At 40.8% G+C, this 16,235-nt stretch overlaps 1 protein-coding gene across 3 annotated transcripts in view; it reads left to right on the forward strand.

Annotated features, from left to right (window-relative positions):
• The window catches only part of LOC139622060 (disheveled-associated activator of morphogenesis 1-like), a 50,113-nt gene that overhangs the window by 19,890 nt on the left and 13,988 nt on the right, over positions 1–16,235 (forward strand). For all 3 annotated transcript variants that reach the window (XM_071479151.1, XM_071479153.1, XM_071479152.1), the window contains exons 2-8: positions 6,580–6,869; positions 9,582–9,671; positions 14,305–14,376; positions 14,821–14,915; positions 15,398–15,731; positions 15,857–15,967; positions 16,088–16,191. In XM_071479151.1, coding sequence (XP_071335252.1) covers positions 6,684–6,869; positions 9,582–9,671; positions 14,305–14,376; positions 14,821–14,915; positions 15,398–15,731; positions 15,857–15,967; positions 16,088–16,191 — 992 coding nt within the window. In that variant the 5' untranslated portion in view covers positions 6,580–6,683. The remainder of the gene's footprint in view (positions 1–6,579; positions 6,870–9,581; positions 9,672–14,304; positions 14,377–14,820; positions 14,916–15,397; positions 15,732–15,856; positions 15,968–16,087; positions 16,192–16,235) is intronic.

The following is a 16,235-nucleotide window of genomic DNA, read 5'->3' on the forward strand; positions in this document are numbered from 1 at the left end:
GTGACAATAACGCAATGCCTTTGTCTTATCTTGACATATAATCCTGTAATGTAAATGCACATGAGCACACACACACACAGACACACATCAGAGCCAAACAGCTCTGCTACTGTGACACTGCCGCTGTCACACTAAGGACAGTTTTAACAGCTCTCTGTTGTCTCACCGGCCTCAGATGAGAAATGATTGATTTTAATCTCCTCTTAACCTGCCAGTCAGCATTTCTACCATGGCCCAGTTATTCTCTGATGTGTGTCCAAGTCTGCGTGTGTTTACTCATTGTGTACTTAGGGTGCCATTAAGAGATTGGAAAAATGAGCACCATGCATGCAACTTTTGAAACACCATGTTTAACATGAAAACAATTGCCAAATAGCTACCAGTTTTTGGGATTAACATGGATTATTAATAGATCAGTTCACTGTCAGTTAGCAGTTACCAACGTTTACTTCGTTTGACCAGAAGCATGTGTAGAGATTTGGGCTTTTCTTGATAAAAAATCTTAGTAATACATGTACTACAGCTGCATTGAAAACTGGAGATTGTTTTATTACTTTTCATTGTTGTTATTGTTGCATATTTTGTGGTTGTGAACTAATGCTTCTCTCAGGTCGAAACAGTTTTGAGTTTCAGAAGTTAAGCAAGGACTCAAGCGTCTAAATCTGGGTTTCTGGTTGATTTTCATCTGGTCAGCCCAGGCTCAGGCAATGTGTTTTGATGGAAGGACTACCAATAGTCTTCACAGTGTGACTCCTGAGCCTTTTGTTTGCAGCTGTCCAAATTGATCCAAAATAAATTACCAAGTGCAGTGCACAACAATCGTGGGGGTTTCCAAAACTCCATAAGCCTCTCGAGTGAAGCACACAGGAATCCTCAAACCATGAACTGTGTCTCTACTGGGCTTTTAAGAATATAAGCACACTTCTGTGTAGTGGTTTTCAGTTTTTTTTCTACGTGTGAGAAACAATGTGCACTGCTGTGTAATGGAATAGTATGAAACGACACTACCCACAATGTCGAGTTGCTTTGCATTGGAAATACTGTGGTGACATGATCATCAAATCGCAAGTCTGATCCATCCCAAATCCTAAATCAGAAAAGAAGATTAAACTTCTGTGCGCCAAATGCCTTTCTGCTCTGCCTATAACACAGCTGCAGCTATACACTGTATACTGAAGCAGTCAGTTAACAGTGGTTACAATGAGTTTTTTTTTCTTCATCACATCTTAACCTAAAGCATCTCATGAAATGATTGAAGTTTAATCTAGTTTTTAATGTGACAGAATATATTATCATGGGTTAGAGAAACGATATGCTGTAAGGATGATAATAATAGTAACTAAACTATTCTGCTGTTCAATGAAAACAAGCACTGTTCTCATTTTCCATGACTAATCTACCAGAGAAGCCTGTCTATAAAATAATCTACTCTCATTTACACGTTCTTGGATATACAGAGTTTGTTGCTAGCGATTGACCTGCAGGCTCTGTATGTACAGCGAACCAATCATAAATGTATACACACACGTTCAGCTGTATCTTGTCCCAACCAACATTCAAGCATGGTCGGTGATATGGTCAGCCATTAGTGGCTTTAGATTTTTTTTTTAAATTAAAAGTAAAGTACATCTCAGAGCCAGAAACTGCTGAGAGATGCCAGCTGGTGCAGAAGAAGGTATTTCACACATCTGTTTTCAATACTCTACTGTCCACTGTGTTCTCTCTCCAAGGTTGAATTCCTGCTCCAAGTCAGGCACATGTCGGGGTTATTAGCATCAGCTTAAAGTTGACCTGTTACTATTTATAAATTAAACACAAAGCTACCTATTTATGATAGCAATTATTTCATGACAGTCTACATAATTCGATTGCATGTATTTAGGTGGATTTAGTTTTTTAAGAAAAGCTACTTTTTGGTTTAAATGAGTTGTTTGATTGAACACCTTCGCAAGTATTCATTACTTTAACTTTATTATCCATTTCTAAGTCTTTGGATAACAGCTCACTCAACACTGCAATGACCAGTTATTGGGCAATTAGAGATTATAAATCTATCCCCCATTGTTTCCACTTCACAGTTTTCTGTCTATGCTGAAATAAAAATGTGAACAGGAGAGGAGGTTAAATAAAACTGATAGAATACAATGAAAGAAAAGGGAAAGAGGCCTTGGCAAAGAGGAGGAGACAGCTTGATGAAAAGTTTCGGATCATCTTTGAATTCTTGCTCTCTGTTATTCATTCCTCTTCGCACATGTTTAGTAACGTGAGCGTCTCTCCGTGTTTAGCTCAAGATGCTGTTCTCGACTTCTGCCTTTTCTCCAGCGGACCTGACAGTTGTGCAGGTTTTAATGGAGAGGTCTTAGTGCAGGCACCATGCACAGGCTCACACTCATTTTACAAACACTGGGATTCTTTTTACAGTCTGGACTCATGCCAGGTCATCCACCAAACCACATGGTCAAGAAAGCAACAAGGCTATCCGAGGATAGAAATCTCCTTCAGACAAAGAGGGAAGTGTTTGTGTGAATATGGGTGGGCGGGTTTAATTACTGGATGTGTATGAATGAAGAAGTACAGAAGAATCTGCCAAAAGAAACTGCTTTATACTGTAAGCAGGAGCCTACAAAAGTCATGATGTTTCTCCACTGCAGTCCAAGACTCTATTTATGTCAGTTTAAGCAGTATTTGTCTTGATTATGTGGAGAGTGCAGCTGTTAGATATCATTATCATCATCTTACAGACTGTTAACATTTCAGACTAATACTGAGATCATTCCTGGAATAACCATTGATTCTGCTAACTTTAACTGCTGAGACAGATAAGAGTCTGTTTGACAGGTTAAAGTTGCATAGAGGTAGTCTGTGTTCTTTCTCAGTTGGAGCAGGTGACAGTGGAAGGTGTTGTTGTATGGGTGTTGTTTAGGGTCACAAGGCTCACCTGGCTATGAGAGGAATGTCCTCTTGTTCCAACAGGCCTCTGTTATGTTGGCAACCTTGACCGTCTGAAAGACAACCTCCGGGGCTTATTATCAGAGCACTCGGGTCTCACAGGTTAACAGTTAACAGCACTAACACAAAGTCTTTACATTGACACAGTCTGCATGTTCAGACCTTAAACCTTCCCTGTCTCTTTGCTCTTGTGGTTTGTGTATTTGTACCTTCCCCACATTACCGAGCTGCGGCACACCCACAGGTTCCTGTAGCTGGATGGGGACCAGCACGGTCTCGCTTCAGCTCATGGTTTATACAAAGTTTACGGCTCGCTTTAGCTAATGGAAAAGATGGGTAGTTTTGTGGACTAATATGGTCAAAGAGGGCTTTGAATTGCTTCTTCCCTTCATACTAGAATAGATGGTGAGCGTGAAGCCAAGCGGCTGCTGCTGAGGCCTCTGGTAGTCTATTTGGAAAAGTCAAGGATGTGTCAAAATAAATACGCCATGTGTGTTCATGGAGTGAGCTGCTGTGTACTTTACACCCTGTTTGGCCATTTGGCCATTTGGCCTCGGGCACCTTGTCTGTGTGGTATACTCTAAGCTTTTTCATTCACTGGACATTGGATATGTTTATACATTTGCAGTCTTCATTTAGAGAGGAGTGATTATTCGAGTTATAAATTTGGCTTTTGTTAGTTTTGCTTGACAGTTTGTCCAGTTATTGCTAATTTGTTTGCCACTAAGAGACAGAAGTTGTATTTTGGACTTGTGTCTAATGTCTCTGATCAAATGGTCATTGCAGCAATTTATTATCACAGTTTACCTCAGAATGAAATATTAAGTTGTTAAATGGTATTTTTTCTTTGTGCTTTGATTATATTCTCATTTTCCCTTCTTGAGATCAGCTTCTATTGTTTTTGTTAGCCTCAGGATATTAAAGCAGGCATGTATTAAACAAAGATTAAAGAACTTTTTAGGGAGAAAAATGAAAACCCTAGAAACTGTTCTAAGATGTAAAAACTACAGTTGCTCTATAGAGGAAAAAGATGAACAAAAAAAATGACTGAAATAGGACAGGGATGCCATCAGGCTTTATTTATGTAGACCACAAAATTAACTTTTTATAAGCTGACTCTATTTAGACAAAGTTGCCATAGGAAATGTCCTCACTTTCCCTTTTGGAAGAGGTAACTTTAGCTGTCGTCTGATGCCTCAGCCCACTAAGCATAGGAAAGATGAGGGGCGTGACCTAAACAGGTTGAATTTAGAAATGCATTATGTGGCATATGATGCATTCTGTCCGGGCGAAGCCTCTGACTTATAGGAAATCACTGGAAAAGGTCAAGTGAATGTGGTTATGTTCAGCAGGCTGCCGGTCACCAAGAAAAGACATCCAGAAATTCCTGCAGGTCAGCACAGCCTCTGTGGTTTATGATACTTGGCGTCACACCGCTGGTCCCAGCATGGAGACTGGAGAGCTGTTTTTGTGACATGCTGACGACAGTGTCCTCGCGGAAATCTGAACACCACATCTGTATTTGCTCGCAGCGGAGATGTCTTGTGCACTTATTATCTTGTCCATGATACCTGCTTGGAGACAAGCCAGCAGGTTGGAGAACACATACTGCAGCTGTCTCCTCTCTTACACAGTATGTTTGCATGAATTAGTAGTTTGTCACAAATCAGACCAGTTTATGCTTTCAGCGGTGACATCCGAGGACTGTGTTGTCTCAAAACCTTACCCCGTGTTCCAGTTTCTAGCTTTAAGTGCTAATGTTTGTATTGCTGTAACCAGAGGCCCAGATGCTCCGCATACAGCTCTATCTGATCCCAGGTCAAAGATCCTCTGAGGAGATGACCAAAGGGCCGTAACATTAAACAAGAACAAGAGTCCACAGCCATGCTAGTGGCTCTGTGAGGCTGTACTTTGGCACAGCAGTGCTATGACCTAAATACTAAAGCTAGTATGGCAACATACTCACAGTGACAATGACAACATGTTTATGTTTAGCAGGTATAATATTAATGATGTTCACATTCGTAGTTTAGCACGTTATACTAACATTTGCTAATTAGTACTTCACAGATAGTACAACTGTGATTGATAGGAATATTTTTAGTTTGGTCATAAACCATAATATTGGACACAGTGAAATTTGACCTGATGGTGGCGCTCGATGAAAGTCAAGAGCTCACAAAACATATTAGAAATCATCCTAAGAGGAACATGAATGTGGCTACCACATTTCATGGCAATCAGACCAAGAGCTGTCAAGACATTTCACTCAAAACAAATGAAAACTCAGGGTGGTGCTCGATGAAGCCAGAGGATTGGCTCAGGAGTCAGTAGCATTCATCCTTTGGGGACCATGAATTTCTGTACAGAATTTCACAGCAGTCAATATAGATGTTGAACTATTTAGTCTGGATAGTTGTGGAGAGAAACACACTGACATTGCCATTTTTTTGAGCCCCACCCTTTGCATGACTTAAAAAAAACCAAAAAAACCCTTAAGCTTTGGAAACCTACATACACGCGATGTTGTCAGGCTCACTGGCTCGCCACCTGGCAGGGGAAAACTTCCTGTAATGTGCTCAACCCGCCTCGGCAATGCTGTTTATTTATGACAGCTGATCTCTATGTAGATCTCTATGTATTTTTATCTGTCATATACAGGCGTGGCCGATGGGGCAAGAGTCCAAGAGGATTGCACACATTTCCTACTCTACAAGTAAAGCTACAGCTGCCAGGGAACAAACCAAATGTGATATCAGATAGGCAGGAAGTCTGGTGATGACGATTGAGCCAGAGTATGTTTGGAGTTTGATGCAGACTTCAAATGTTGTCAGTATTATCTGTTATTAAAAAACAATTGCAGGCCAACTTACACACCATTTAATGACTCATCTCTGGGTTTATAAGGCTTGTTGTTGCTCTTTACACCCGATGACCAAGCCAGTCTCCAAAACAACAAAAGGCCTCACACACACCTCTCACCACAGCCATTGTAAACACACCGCTCTAATCATTACTCATTAGGTCTTTAGAGGAAAGCTGATGCTGAATAGGAAGTAAGGGGAGATGAAAAGGTCTGAATAGGCTAATCCTGGCAAATTATGGTCTCTCATTTCAAAAATCACACTCTCATGGGACTCTATTGTGTAAACAATATAATTAAATCTCTCAGTGCTTGCCTTCATTGACACAGTGCTTGTAGTTTCCATTCACAAATTATGACCTTGCCTTATTAACCATTACCAGGGGCAGAGTGAACCTCTGCACACTTGCACACTTCCACCCTGAACGGGTGGAAGTGTGCAAACCTCATAGTTTTAATACATTTTGTGTCAGCTAAAAAGTAACAGCTCCGCTGATGACAACACGGAGCGAGGCAGTTTGCCCCAAGAGAACAGGAAGTATTAGTCTTTGTATTTAGTATGGTTCAAATAGATATGTCTTAGTATTTATGGACCTTATTATCCTCTATTGTTTATCTGTGTCTGGGAAAACTTTGCGTCTGTAATTGATTTTTGTGAATGCCAGTTTAAAATCACAAACCTAAGTGGGGAAGACTTAATCTCGCAGTGTGAGGCTTGATTTGTGTTTGTGTTGCAAACTCATCGTGTCCCCTCACTGTGTCCACAGTTCTCTCTGACGGAGGCCAAACTCTGAGGTGGAGGAGGCTGTAAAGGGGCCCTGAAGGAGCCTCCCACCCTCCCTACCTGACCAGCTGGACCCATCGGACAGCCATGGCTCCTCGGAAGCGCGGTGGTGGTGGGCGCGGTGGCCTCTCCTTCATCTTCTGCTGTTTTAACAGCAGCGATCACCCAGAGATCACCTACAGGCTGCGGGAGGACTTTGCCTTGCAGGCCATGGAGCCAGCACTGCCGATGCCAGGATATGATGAGCTGGATGGCATGTTCTCCGAGCTGGTGGTAAGATAATCAACAAAAGAAGCATCTAATTCATGTTTCAGTACACACCTTTTAACCTTGATGTAAATGATAAGTTTGGTGATGTTTTGAAAAGACCAAAATTAACAGTGAATTGATTGTAACAAGAATTGTCTGTGTAGCTAAAGGCTGACATAGATTATTCCTTTGTGCATCAGAGCTACATTGTTGTACAAAAAAACTATTAAAAACACATTAAGTAGTCACACAGTTGCACTGAGGTAATCTCACCTACACTGTCCTGCTGCCATAATATTCACCAGAGCACCAAATGTGTATTAATCCATGGCTGAAAATAGTCCGCAGCAAATGCACCGTTTACTCCTGTTTGGGTGATGTTTGCCAAAAACTACAATGCCCAGCTGTTTTAGCCCTTTTTAAAAATGAAAATATAAATATTTGAGCCGGTTTAAACGATTTTGATTTTGATTTAGTTGGGCTTGAGGCTGAGCAACAGGGACAGGGAAGCAAAACTGGAACTGAGAAATGAGAAACCGAGAAATACACTGTCGGGGTTCTGGTCTTTTTACGGCATTGAAAAATATTGAATAACATGAGGCTTATCCTTTAATAAAATCTTATTTGTACCCAACCAACTCAGCAAGAGTGATGCAGATTTAATGGAAAAGACCCAACGGTTCAAAAGCAAAATTATTCGCATGAGCAAAATCACAATCATTTTCTCTGTAATCACTTCAAAATAATTATGTTTAACATCACTTTGTTATTGGAACATAATTGATAATCTAGTTAATTAGCATCCCTCTGTTGATCGGTTGTCTGAAATGTTGAAGTCGTCTCAAACCTTTATTGACATAGCATATAACATTGAAAAACCAACCTGCCATACACATGACGGAGGAAAGAAGGTAAATATTAACCCAAAAATACAGATGAACTTGTTTACTTTGTTTACTCTGTTCCATTTTAAGACATTCACAAATTAACCGTCACTTCCACCCAGTTTACACTGTCTTCAGAGTAACGGGGCCAGGCTGCTATTCTTTCTCTGTCTCATTGTCACTTCTAATTTGTCGTGCTCTCCTGTCTCTTCTGGCCCCATTTTCCTCTCCCATGGTTGCCACAGTAATCTAAGCATGACATTTTTGCACATCAATAGACCATTCAGGAACTCTTAATGTCTCTGCCTCCTCCATCTGCTAATTGCTTGTTTTTGTCTACCACCCTTTATGAAGACATAATTGACTAAGTTGAGTGTGACGACAATGAGGCTTTCAGTTGCTCTGTTTACCAAAAGAAAACAGCCACGTGCTTTTCTTTTCACCCAGGATGAGCCACCATGTGCATGCGTAATTGGAACGGGTGTGCTGCAAAAACGACTCACGTTGTGGAATAAGTTGTGCTCTGCACTGTTACGATCAATAAAACCCGACCTTTGAACTTCAGCAGTTTTTCAAAAACCTGTAAATCAAGGTTAAGCTTTTTTTTTTCTCCCCATGCTGAATTCAGAGAGGCAGAGTTGCTCTTACTCACTATCAAACAGAACATTAACAACATTCAACATGTAGCTGATCTTTATGATCTAAATCATCATTAAAGCATACAGTGGAATCAGTTGCCATTTCCCCATTCAGTGCTCAAGTATTTGGACCTAATTCATTAAATCAATTGTCCCCATAACCATTTTAGGACATTTGATCATTGCACATATTGATTTCATCGACAGCTTTAGCAAAGAACATCCCCGAAGACATGTTAACTTAATCCCCATTTGTTGCATAAATAGCCATAAGATGGAATGAACCTGTGTTTAGACTCGTGTTCACACTGCTTTATTGTCTCTCTTGGAACTAAATTGCTTAAAAGCCTTCTCATGACTTTCACCACCTCTCACATGAAGCTCATCTATAGTTGTTTTAAGACTGGACTAATTTGGACTAGAACGCAAATACGTTAAAGCTCAGAAATCTCAAATAAGTGACAGGTCTACCTTTAACTCTTTGTTGTTTTTGCCATCAAATGATTTAACTGTGTCACGACCACTGTTGGCAATTTTCTCCAAATATGTGAGATGCTCAGTGGTTTTGACAAAGCATCTGATATCTTGACCCCAACTTAAATTTCAGTTTTATTCTCAGAACCAGACTCCAATTAAGACTTGTCGGTATGTTTCAACTGTCCACAATCCTCTCAGAGTTAAGCAGCTCCTAACAGCACCCTGTGTGTGCCTCAGTGAAATATCTGTTACACATTGTGACGCATGTTGTTTCCAGATGTTATTTACCACATGTCGAGCCGGCAGACCACGCCTTATCTTTCCCCACATTACTCACACGTCTGAAGCCTGCAAGACATCTGATCTGATTCAGAGTTTTACTGAATTTACGATGAGAGCACCCGGTGATGTCCCACCGAACATGGGGAGATTTAGCACAAACCGATATCGAAACTGAAAACAGAGTTCTGGTGCAACTACTCTTGGCACATGCTTTTGGTTTTGGGGGGGGGGGGGACAAAATTGATTTATGTAGATATTTCTAAATTTGCAGCATGATGGTTTGATAGCTTGTGCAACTGTACTTTGTGAAGGATGTTTTCAGAACAATGCTCTGTTTTCAAGCGGTGAATACTGTCTTGTCCATTCGATTTTTGAAGATGATATTTATTTTTTCCCCTTCCCAAACATTTATTAACCTTGTCTGTGATTTTTTTTTTTTTTCCCGCACTCTGCAGGATGAGCTTGACCTCACGGAGAAACACAGGGAAGCCATGTTTGCCCTGCCTGCAGAGAAGAAATGGCAAATCTACTGCAGCAAAAAGAAGGTAAAAGACTCACTGTGCATTATGCCAAACACCACATAAGCCTCCATAAGCTTGCTGCCGACTGGCTGCTTTTCTTGAAGAATATCTGTGAATGTCTCAGCTGTTTGTGCAATTTCCTGCGTCACTGGCTTGTTGATGGTGTCTGTTTTCGAAAACACACACCACAAAGCCTTACATCACTGTATTCCTCTGTTTACGACAGGCCCTGGCATGAGCGTGTTGTTCGCTTACTGTAGATTGCGTATGATTATTTTTTCATATTTAATGTTAGGTGTATAGTCACTGCTTATGAGACGAGAACACGCCTTAAAATCTGGGATTTAATATTGTAAATACTTTTGTTTAGAGCAAATCATATCCATTGGTCTCTGTAAAATACTGGTTGTATTGGTACTGGAGGTTGGATTTTAAGCATAACAGGGTGTGTCCTGCTGTAGTTATCCTTTATGCTATAATCCAGGGTGTGTATGGACCTATATGATGCTAAGTACAAATGTTATCTGTAGAGTAAGGGGATCCAAAAGTCTTGCCAGGACCTAATTATTTTTTTCTTTGCATCTAACCAAAAGAATATGGATAGGTCGAAAGGATTAGTTTTATATATTTTTTTTAATTCATTTATCTGCTTTAGTTAGATGAGAAGACTGATACTTCCCTTCTACTTCTGGGTCGTAAAAAGGATGCTAATATCAGGAGATTTTGGTTGAATTAGTATGAACAAATTGCGTGCTAGTTCAAATTAATTTGAACTGAATGAATTAAAAAATGTGACAGTCCTATTTTCTCACCAAACTCCCAGAAGGAAGGGTGAATAAGCAAACTGTTCACGATGTGCAACTGTTCCTTTAATGTAAAGGCTTCTCCACTGTACCTCCCTCACCTGCTTGTAATGGTTCCAACATCATTTTGCCTGGAGAAATAGCTGAGCCTGTCCCAGCAGGTCAGAAACATTTTATCAGCAAACATTTACTTAGGCTTGGTTTGATTTATTAACAACATTTCATATGTTTATAAAGTACTAGATCTTTTGGCGAATACAATTGTAAAGTCTTAGACTTATTTCCATCACTGTCACGAGTGTTTACACAGTTGATCAACTTTTATCGCGCTCACAAAACATTATGAACTCCCAATAATGTAATGGTAGGTACGCCGCCATCAGACATATGGTCGACAGAAATCCTTAAATATGTCAAACAGACAACAGAAAACATATCATTCCTGTTCCACTCAGTGTAGTTTAGTAGCTTTATGCTCCAGTCTGTTCGGTTTCTCTTCTATTACAGCCACTCTTCCCCATCACAACATAAAAGTCTTTACTACCTGATCAAAGCTCCACCATGAATAACTGACTTACTGAACGAGAATAGATGTTACACAAGGTAGATACAAAAATAGTGATGTGTATAGGGAGTAAAATGAAGGCTAAATCCCGCCTGTTCCATTAGATAATCCGCTAACAGGGAAAGCAGTGTCAGGAATTATAAAGTACTGAAATATATTGTGGGACTGTAGAATTTAATAGTAGTATCTTGTTTCCTGTGACTCCAGAGAGTGTATTTTCTCCCAGACAATAAGGTTCTTGCCTCATCGTTCGACTGTCCTACCAAAGCAAGAATTTTTTAATCATGTGGTTTCTCCTTTTAGATAATAGACCTGTTCCACTGAAGCATTCACGTAGCCATAACACACTCAGCCACTCTGTGACAGTGTCATATTTCATTATGTCTTCTCTCCCTGATAAAAGAGGCGTCAGCTGTTCCTCCTCTCCTTCTATATGAACTTATCCTCTGCATACAGGAAAACACAGACGCCTGTTCTAGTTGAGATCAAATTGAGTCGAGCTTCCCAGCTACCACTGAATATGCCCTCACATTTTGGCAGCAGTGATTGTCAAGGCCAGTGTGTAGGATATCCTGTCCTGACTAATATGCAGACGGGGCATGCAGATTTATAAATCTTTTCCGACATCCGGTAACAAACTGGACATGAGGAGGGATTGAGATTTAGTCCGACAGATGAATAGTTGGTATGTCGGTCAGTGTACAGTACAAATCCTCTGAAAACACAGCTGCGGGAAGGCATGCCATAAGTTCAAAACCCCATTAAACATACACCATAAATCTGCATTTCACATTTTTAAACTATAGTTTTTGTATGGATTAAACTAATTTGATGTAATGTGTTAATTAGTAAACTTGGAGGTGCTAGATTTTCTAATCTTATCTATAGCCAGGATAGCTGTTTCCCCTTTTTCCCTGTCATCAAGCTAAGCTAACCAGCTAAGCTAAGCTAACCAGCTAAGCTAAGCTAACTGTGGCATATTTAATGCACAGATTTAAAAAATAGCGTTGATTATCTCATCTAACTTTTGTCAAGAGAATAATTGTGTGTCGTCGTTCCCCCCCCCCCCCCAAAAAAAAAGGTATTCTGTCAAAGATTCGCATGTTAGCCAATAATGTGTGTTTATGCTGGCAGCTTGTTTTTAACGCTTTTTACGTTTTCAATACTTTTGGGTTGATGCATATGAACAGGCACGTCACAAGCCATTACATTTGTCAGAATTTTTCTTTAAGTATTGATGCACTTATGGCTCAGTTTGGCTGCACACAGCCTTCACTAGCCAGCAGCAACACAGCGAGTGATGAAAAGAAGATAGTGGAAATGGAAACAGCACATGCATGCTCCTGTTCCTACTGTGTCCCAGTTAGTGGCCTCATAGTCCTGGGGCCTAAAGTGGCCACATGATTAACCAGACAATGTTGCTCTGCCTCTGTTCAGGTTCAGTAGAACATGCAGGGATGGTTCAGTGTTGGTGTAAAGGTGGAAGTGGAATTAGTTGAGCCAAATCTTTATGTGCAGCATCGATCTAGGGGGGGAGGGACAGAAAGGCGTCAATGCTGCTGACTCGGCAGCAGGCTCTGGCCCCAACCAGACAGATACAAACTCACCATCTGAGCTCAGGGAGGAAGGGTGTGTGTGTGGAGAAAAGAGGCAAAGGAAGTGGTTCGTTGTCCAATGCAAACAGGAAGGCTTCACTTCCACAGGTGCAGCTTTTGTATGTGAGTCAGGGGGGATGATAAGGAGGAAAGCGGGGTCATTATCAGGTCGCCCCGAGCTCGCGAATGATGAGCACGCTCTTTTTCACCAGTCGTTTCTTGGCAATTAGATCCTTCAGAAGTCAGACTGGGCCGAGAGTCAATCAAAGCTTTAGCTGTTTGGTTTGGCCGGGCACCTGAGCTGATGAAATCATGCTGCAGAGAATCAATCTTCTTCCTGCTTCTTGTCAGCTCTCTTCTAGGCTACATCATCTGCCAAGAAGCAGATTTACTGATCTGGTTGTTAGCAGAGATTTTGCAGTAAGGCTTCAAATTTCATCGAGGAAAAAAAAAAAAAAATTTCCGAGAGGACAGAGCTTTTCTTTCAAGCACCCTGTCCTATAACCCCTAAATAACCGAGATTGATTCCTGTTTCCTGATGCGTCTTTGATCTTTACTTTCTCAAATGTGGCAAAAATAAATGTCCTGATATACACTCCCCTCTTTTCTCTCTCATCATGACCTTAAGTGACCTATCAGTGTTTGAAGACTGCTGACTTCCTATTTGAAAGATAAACTCTTTAAAGATGTAAAAGGAAGTGGTCCCACCTCTGCATCGGCTCCACTAATGGACTGAACTCCTTCCAGCACCAGGCTGGTCGGGCTGGCACTGGTCGCAAGTGGGACAGCAGGATCAGGCCTTCCTGTCACTGCACGATCCCTGCAGACCAGCCAAGGTCCGCAGTTTCTGCAAGAGCAGCCAAGTCTCTGCAGGCCGCTTTATTAACTGACGCCCAATTAGTTTCTTATGGTCACAGCTCGCCTGTGCTTAATGGAGCAAGAGTTGAAATGAAAGCCTGCGGGCCTTTTATGTACAAGCCAAGTTCAGGGTCAAGTCATTTTCTCCTCAGCGTTCCCCTTGAGTTTGAAAATTAAATCATCTACGAAATGTCTTGCAGTTATTTTTTTTTCACTTGTAATTCAACCATTCCTGTCATGGGATTAATCTCATCATAAGTCAGGCCACGTCCTTAATCTGAAGTTTTAGCATTCATTTGCTAATCTCAAGATTTTACCAAGCAGCTGTGCTCTCTTTTCAGCACCCCTCACCATCTCTTGAAACTCAGTGAAGTGCTGGAGGATAAAATTGGAAGGATATCTGTGTCGCCCTACTTAGAGCTCTTGCTCCATTTTTCAGCTTTTGGCTATTTATGCGCCAGACCTTCTGTTCCATGTGTGTTTGTTGGTGTTTGTGTGTTTCATGTCCTTCAAAGCTCATGATCTGAAAAACAATGGTATGAAGTTCTCCATCTGGTTTGTAGTCCGACTTTGATGGATTCAAACATGTGACATCAACCAAATAACAACTTGTCCCCTCATGTGACTTTCTGAATTACGTCCTTCAAGATCACGTTCTGTTGGGACTTTTTAAAATTCCAAGCAAGTCAAGCTCAGTTAATATGCATAAGACAACAAATTAACGACTCTCATTTCTTCCTTTTTCCCTTATCATTGTGTGGCATTACTTTAAAAAAAGAAACGTCTTCCTCTATCACAGCACAGCATCGTTCATTCTGTTATTCTCTGATTTCCAGGAACAAGAAGAAAACAAAAGTGCAACTAGTTGGCCAGAATACTACATTGACCAGCTCAATTCAATGGCAGCTGTAAGTAATAACATAAACTTTATTTATTCTTTTTTTTTGGTGTAAAAATGGTTACAAAATAGTCCTGGAAGAGGAAGAGAAAGAGTTTCTCCTCTCCTAGTGTAAGCTGTGACCATCAAGACAGCTGCATAAATACAACTTGGCTTAACAGCTAGGCTTAACGAAGAGGCTAGTAACAGCTAACAAATAACATACTTTTTAATCTAAATATGAAAGGATTTTGCTCTCACTCTCATAGGAACAACAACAGTTTCATTAAATGGTATAATACTATGATTTACACACATGCTGCTGTTTATCACATTCTTTATCTTCAATTTAAGTTTTCAATTTGACAATTATTTCGTGGTGTCGTCATAATAAAACCAAATCCAGCTTTATTTTGACTTTGAATGGTTACTCAGACTTTCAGATCTTTATGTTGTTTATTTTTTTGTTGAACAGAGAACGACGCTCCTCGCTCTGGAAAAGGAAGACGAGGAGGAGAGGAACAAAACCATAGAGAGCTTGAAGACGGCTCTGAGGACGCAACCGATGAGGTGGACAGATTTTAAGATTTATTCTCCTCTCTGCTCTTTCTGTTCTTTACATTTAATGTCTGCTATCATCGCTTTCGTTTAACCTCTAACCTTGTCCGTCACTCTTTTCTGTTCCTCACAACCATATGTAAATGTGTCCTTTAAGAATTGAAGATCCATAAAGGTCACTGCAGTGTTGGTTAAAGATTTTTTTATTGATGTCAGTGTAGGTTAAAGAGCACTAGGGAAACATTTCATTTCCATTTTAGGAACCTGAGCTTTTCCCTGCACTTTAAAAGCAAATATCCCGAGTTACTTATTACATTAACTGCAGACGTTTCAGTTACAGTCTGGATAAGTTAAGGGAATAGAGAAGATGAGTGGACAGATATATCCATACACACATTTTTCTGCATTTGTGTATTGCAGGTAAACCTCCTATTAAAACAAGTCATTTCAGAAGTACTAAATTAAAGTCCTCCCTGTGGCTGCTCTCCTCTCAGGTTCGTGACTCGTTTCATCGACCTGGACGGTCTGACATGTATCCTGAACTTCCTGAAGAGCATGGACTACGAGACCACAGAGTCACAAATCCACACTTCTCTAATTGGCTGCATCAAAGCTCTGATGAACAACTCACAGGGCCGTGCCCACGTCCTCTCTCACTCTGAGAGCATCAACATCATTGCCCAGAGCCTGGCCACAGAGAACATCAAGACCAAGGTGGCGGTGCTGGAGATCATGGGTGCTGTGTGTCTGGTGCCTGGCGGGCACAAAAAAATCCTGGAGGCCATGCTGCATTACCAGCGCTTTGCCTCTGAGAGGACACGCTTCCAGGTGGGTGGAAGAAAGCCAAACGCACAGTTGTGGTTTTAAATCTTTTGCAGATAGATAAAGTCATATAAAATCAGCACTCACCGTGTAAAGACATATAATAATTGTAACGACTTGTCTTCCCTCAGACACTTATAAATGATCTGGACCGGAGTACAGGGCGATACAGAGACGAGGTCAACCTGAAAACAGCCATCATGTCCTTTATTAATGCTGTGCTGAGTCAAGGAGCTGGAGAGGTGAGTTATATACTGTACCAGAGACAGTTTTTTGCTTCCTTTCACACTAGAAGGTCATGTCCCTTGGCAACTCACTCAAGAGACTCTTTAAACACTGTTTACATTATTTTTCAAATATAGACAAGTTTGGAATTCCGTATCCACCTCCGATATGAGTTTCTTATGCTGGGCATCCAACCTGTGATCGATAAGCTACGTTCTCATGAAAACTCCACGTTAGACAGGTAAGTTAGAATCCAACAACATGTCTGTCTAAAACACAATTTTC

The sequence above is a fragment of the Trachinotus anak genome, unplaced genomic scaffold (genome assembly GCF_046630095.1).
Source record: "Trachinotus anak isolate AG129_WGS33_773 ecotype Australia unplaced genomic scaffold, CSIRO_AGI_Tana_v1 ptg000005l, whole genome shotgun sequence".
NCBI lineage: Eukaryota > Metazoa > Chordata > Actinopteri > Carangiformes > Carangidae > Trachinotus > Trachinotus anak.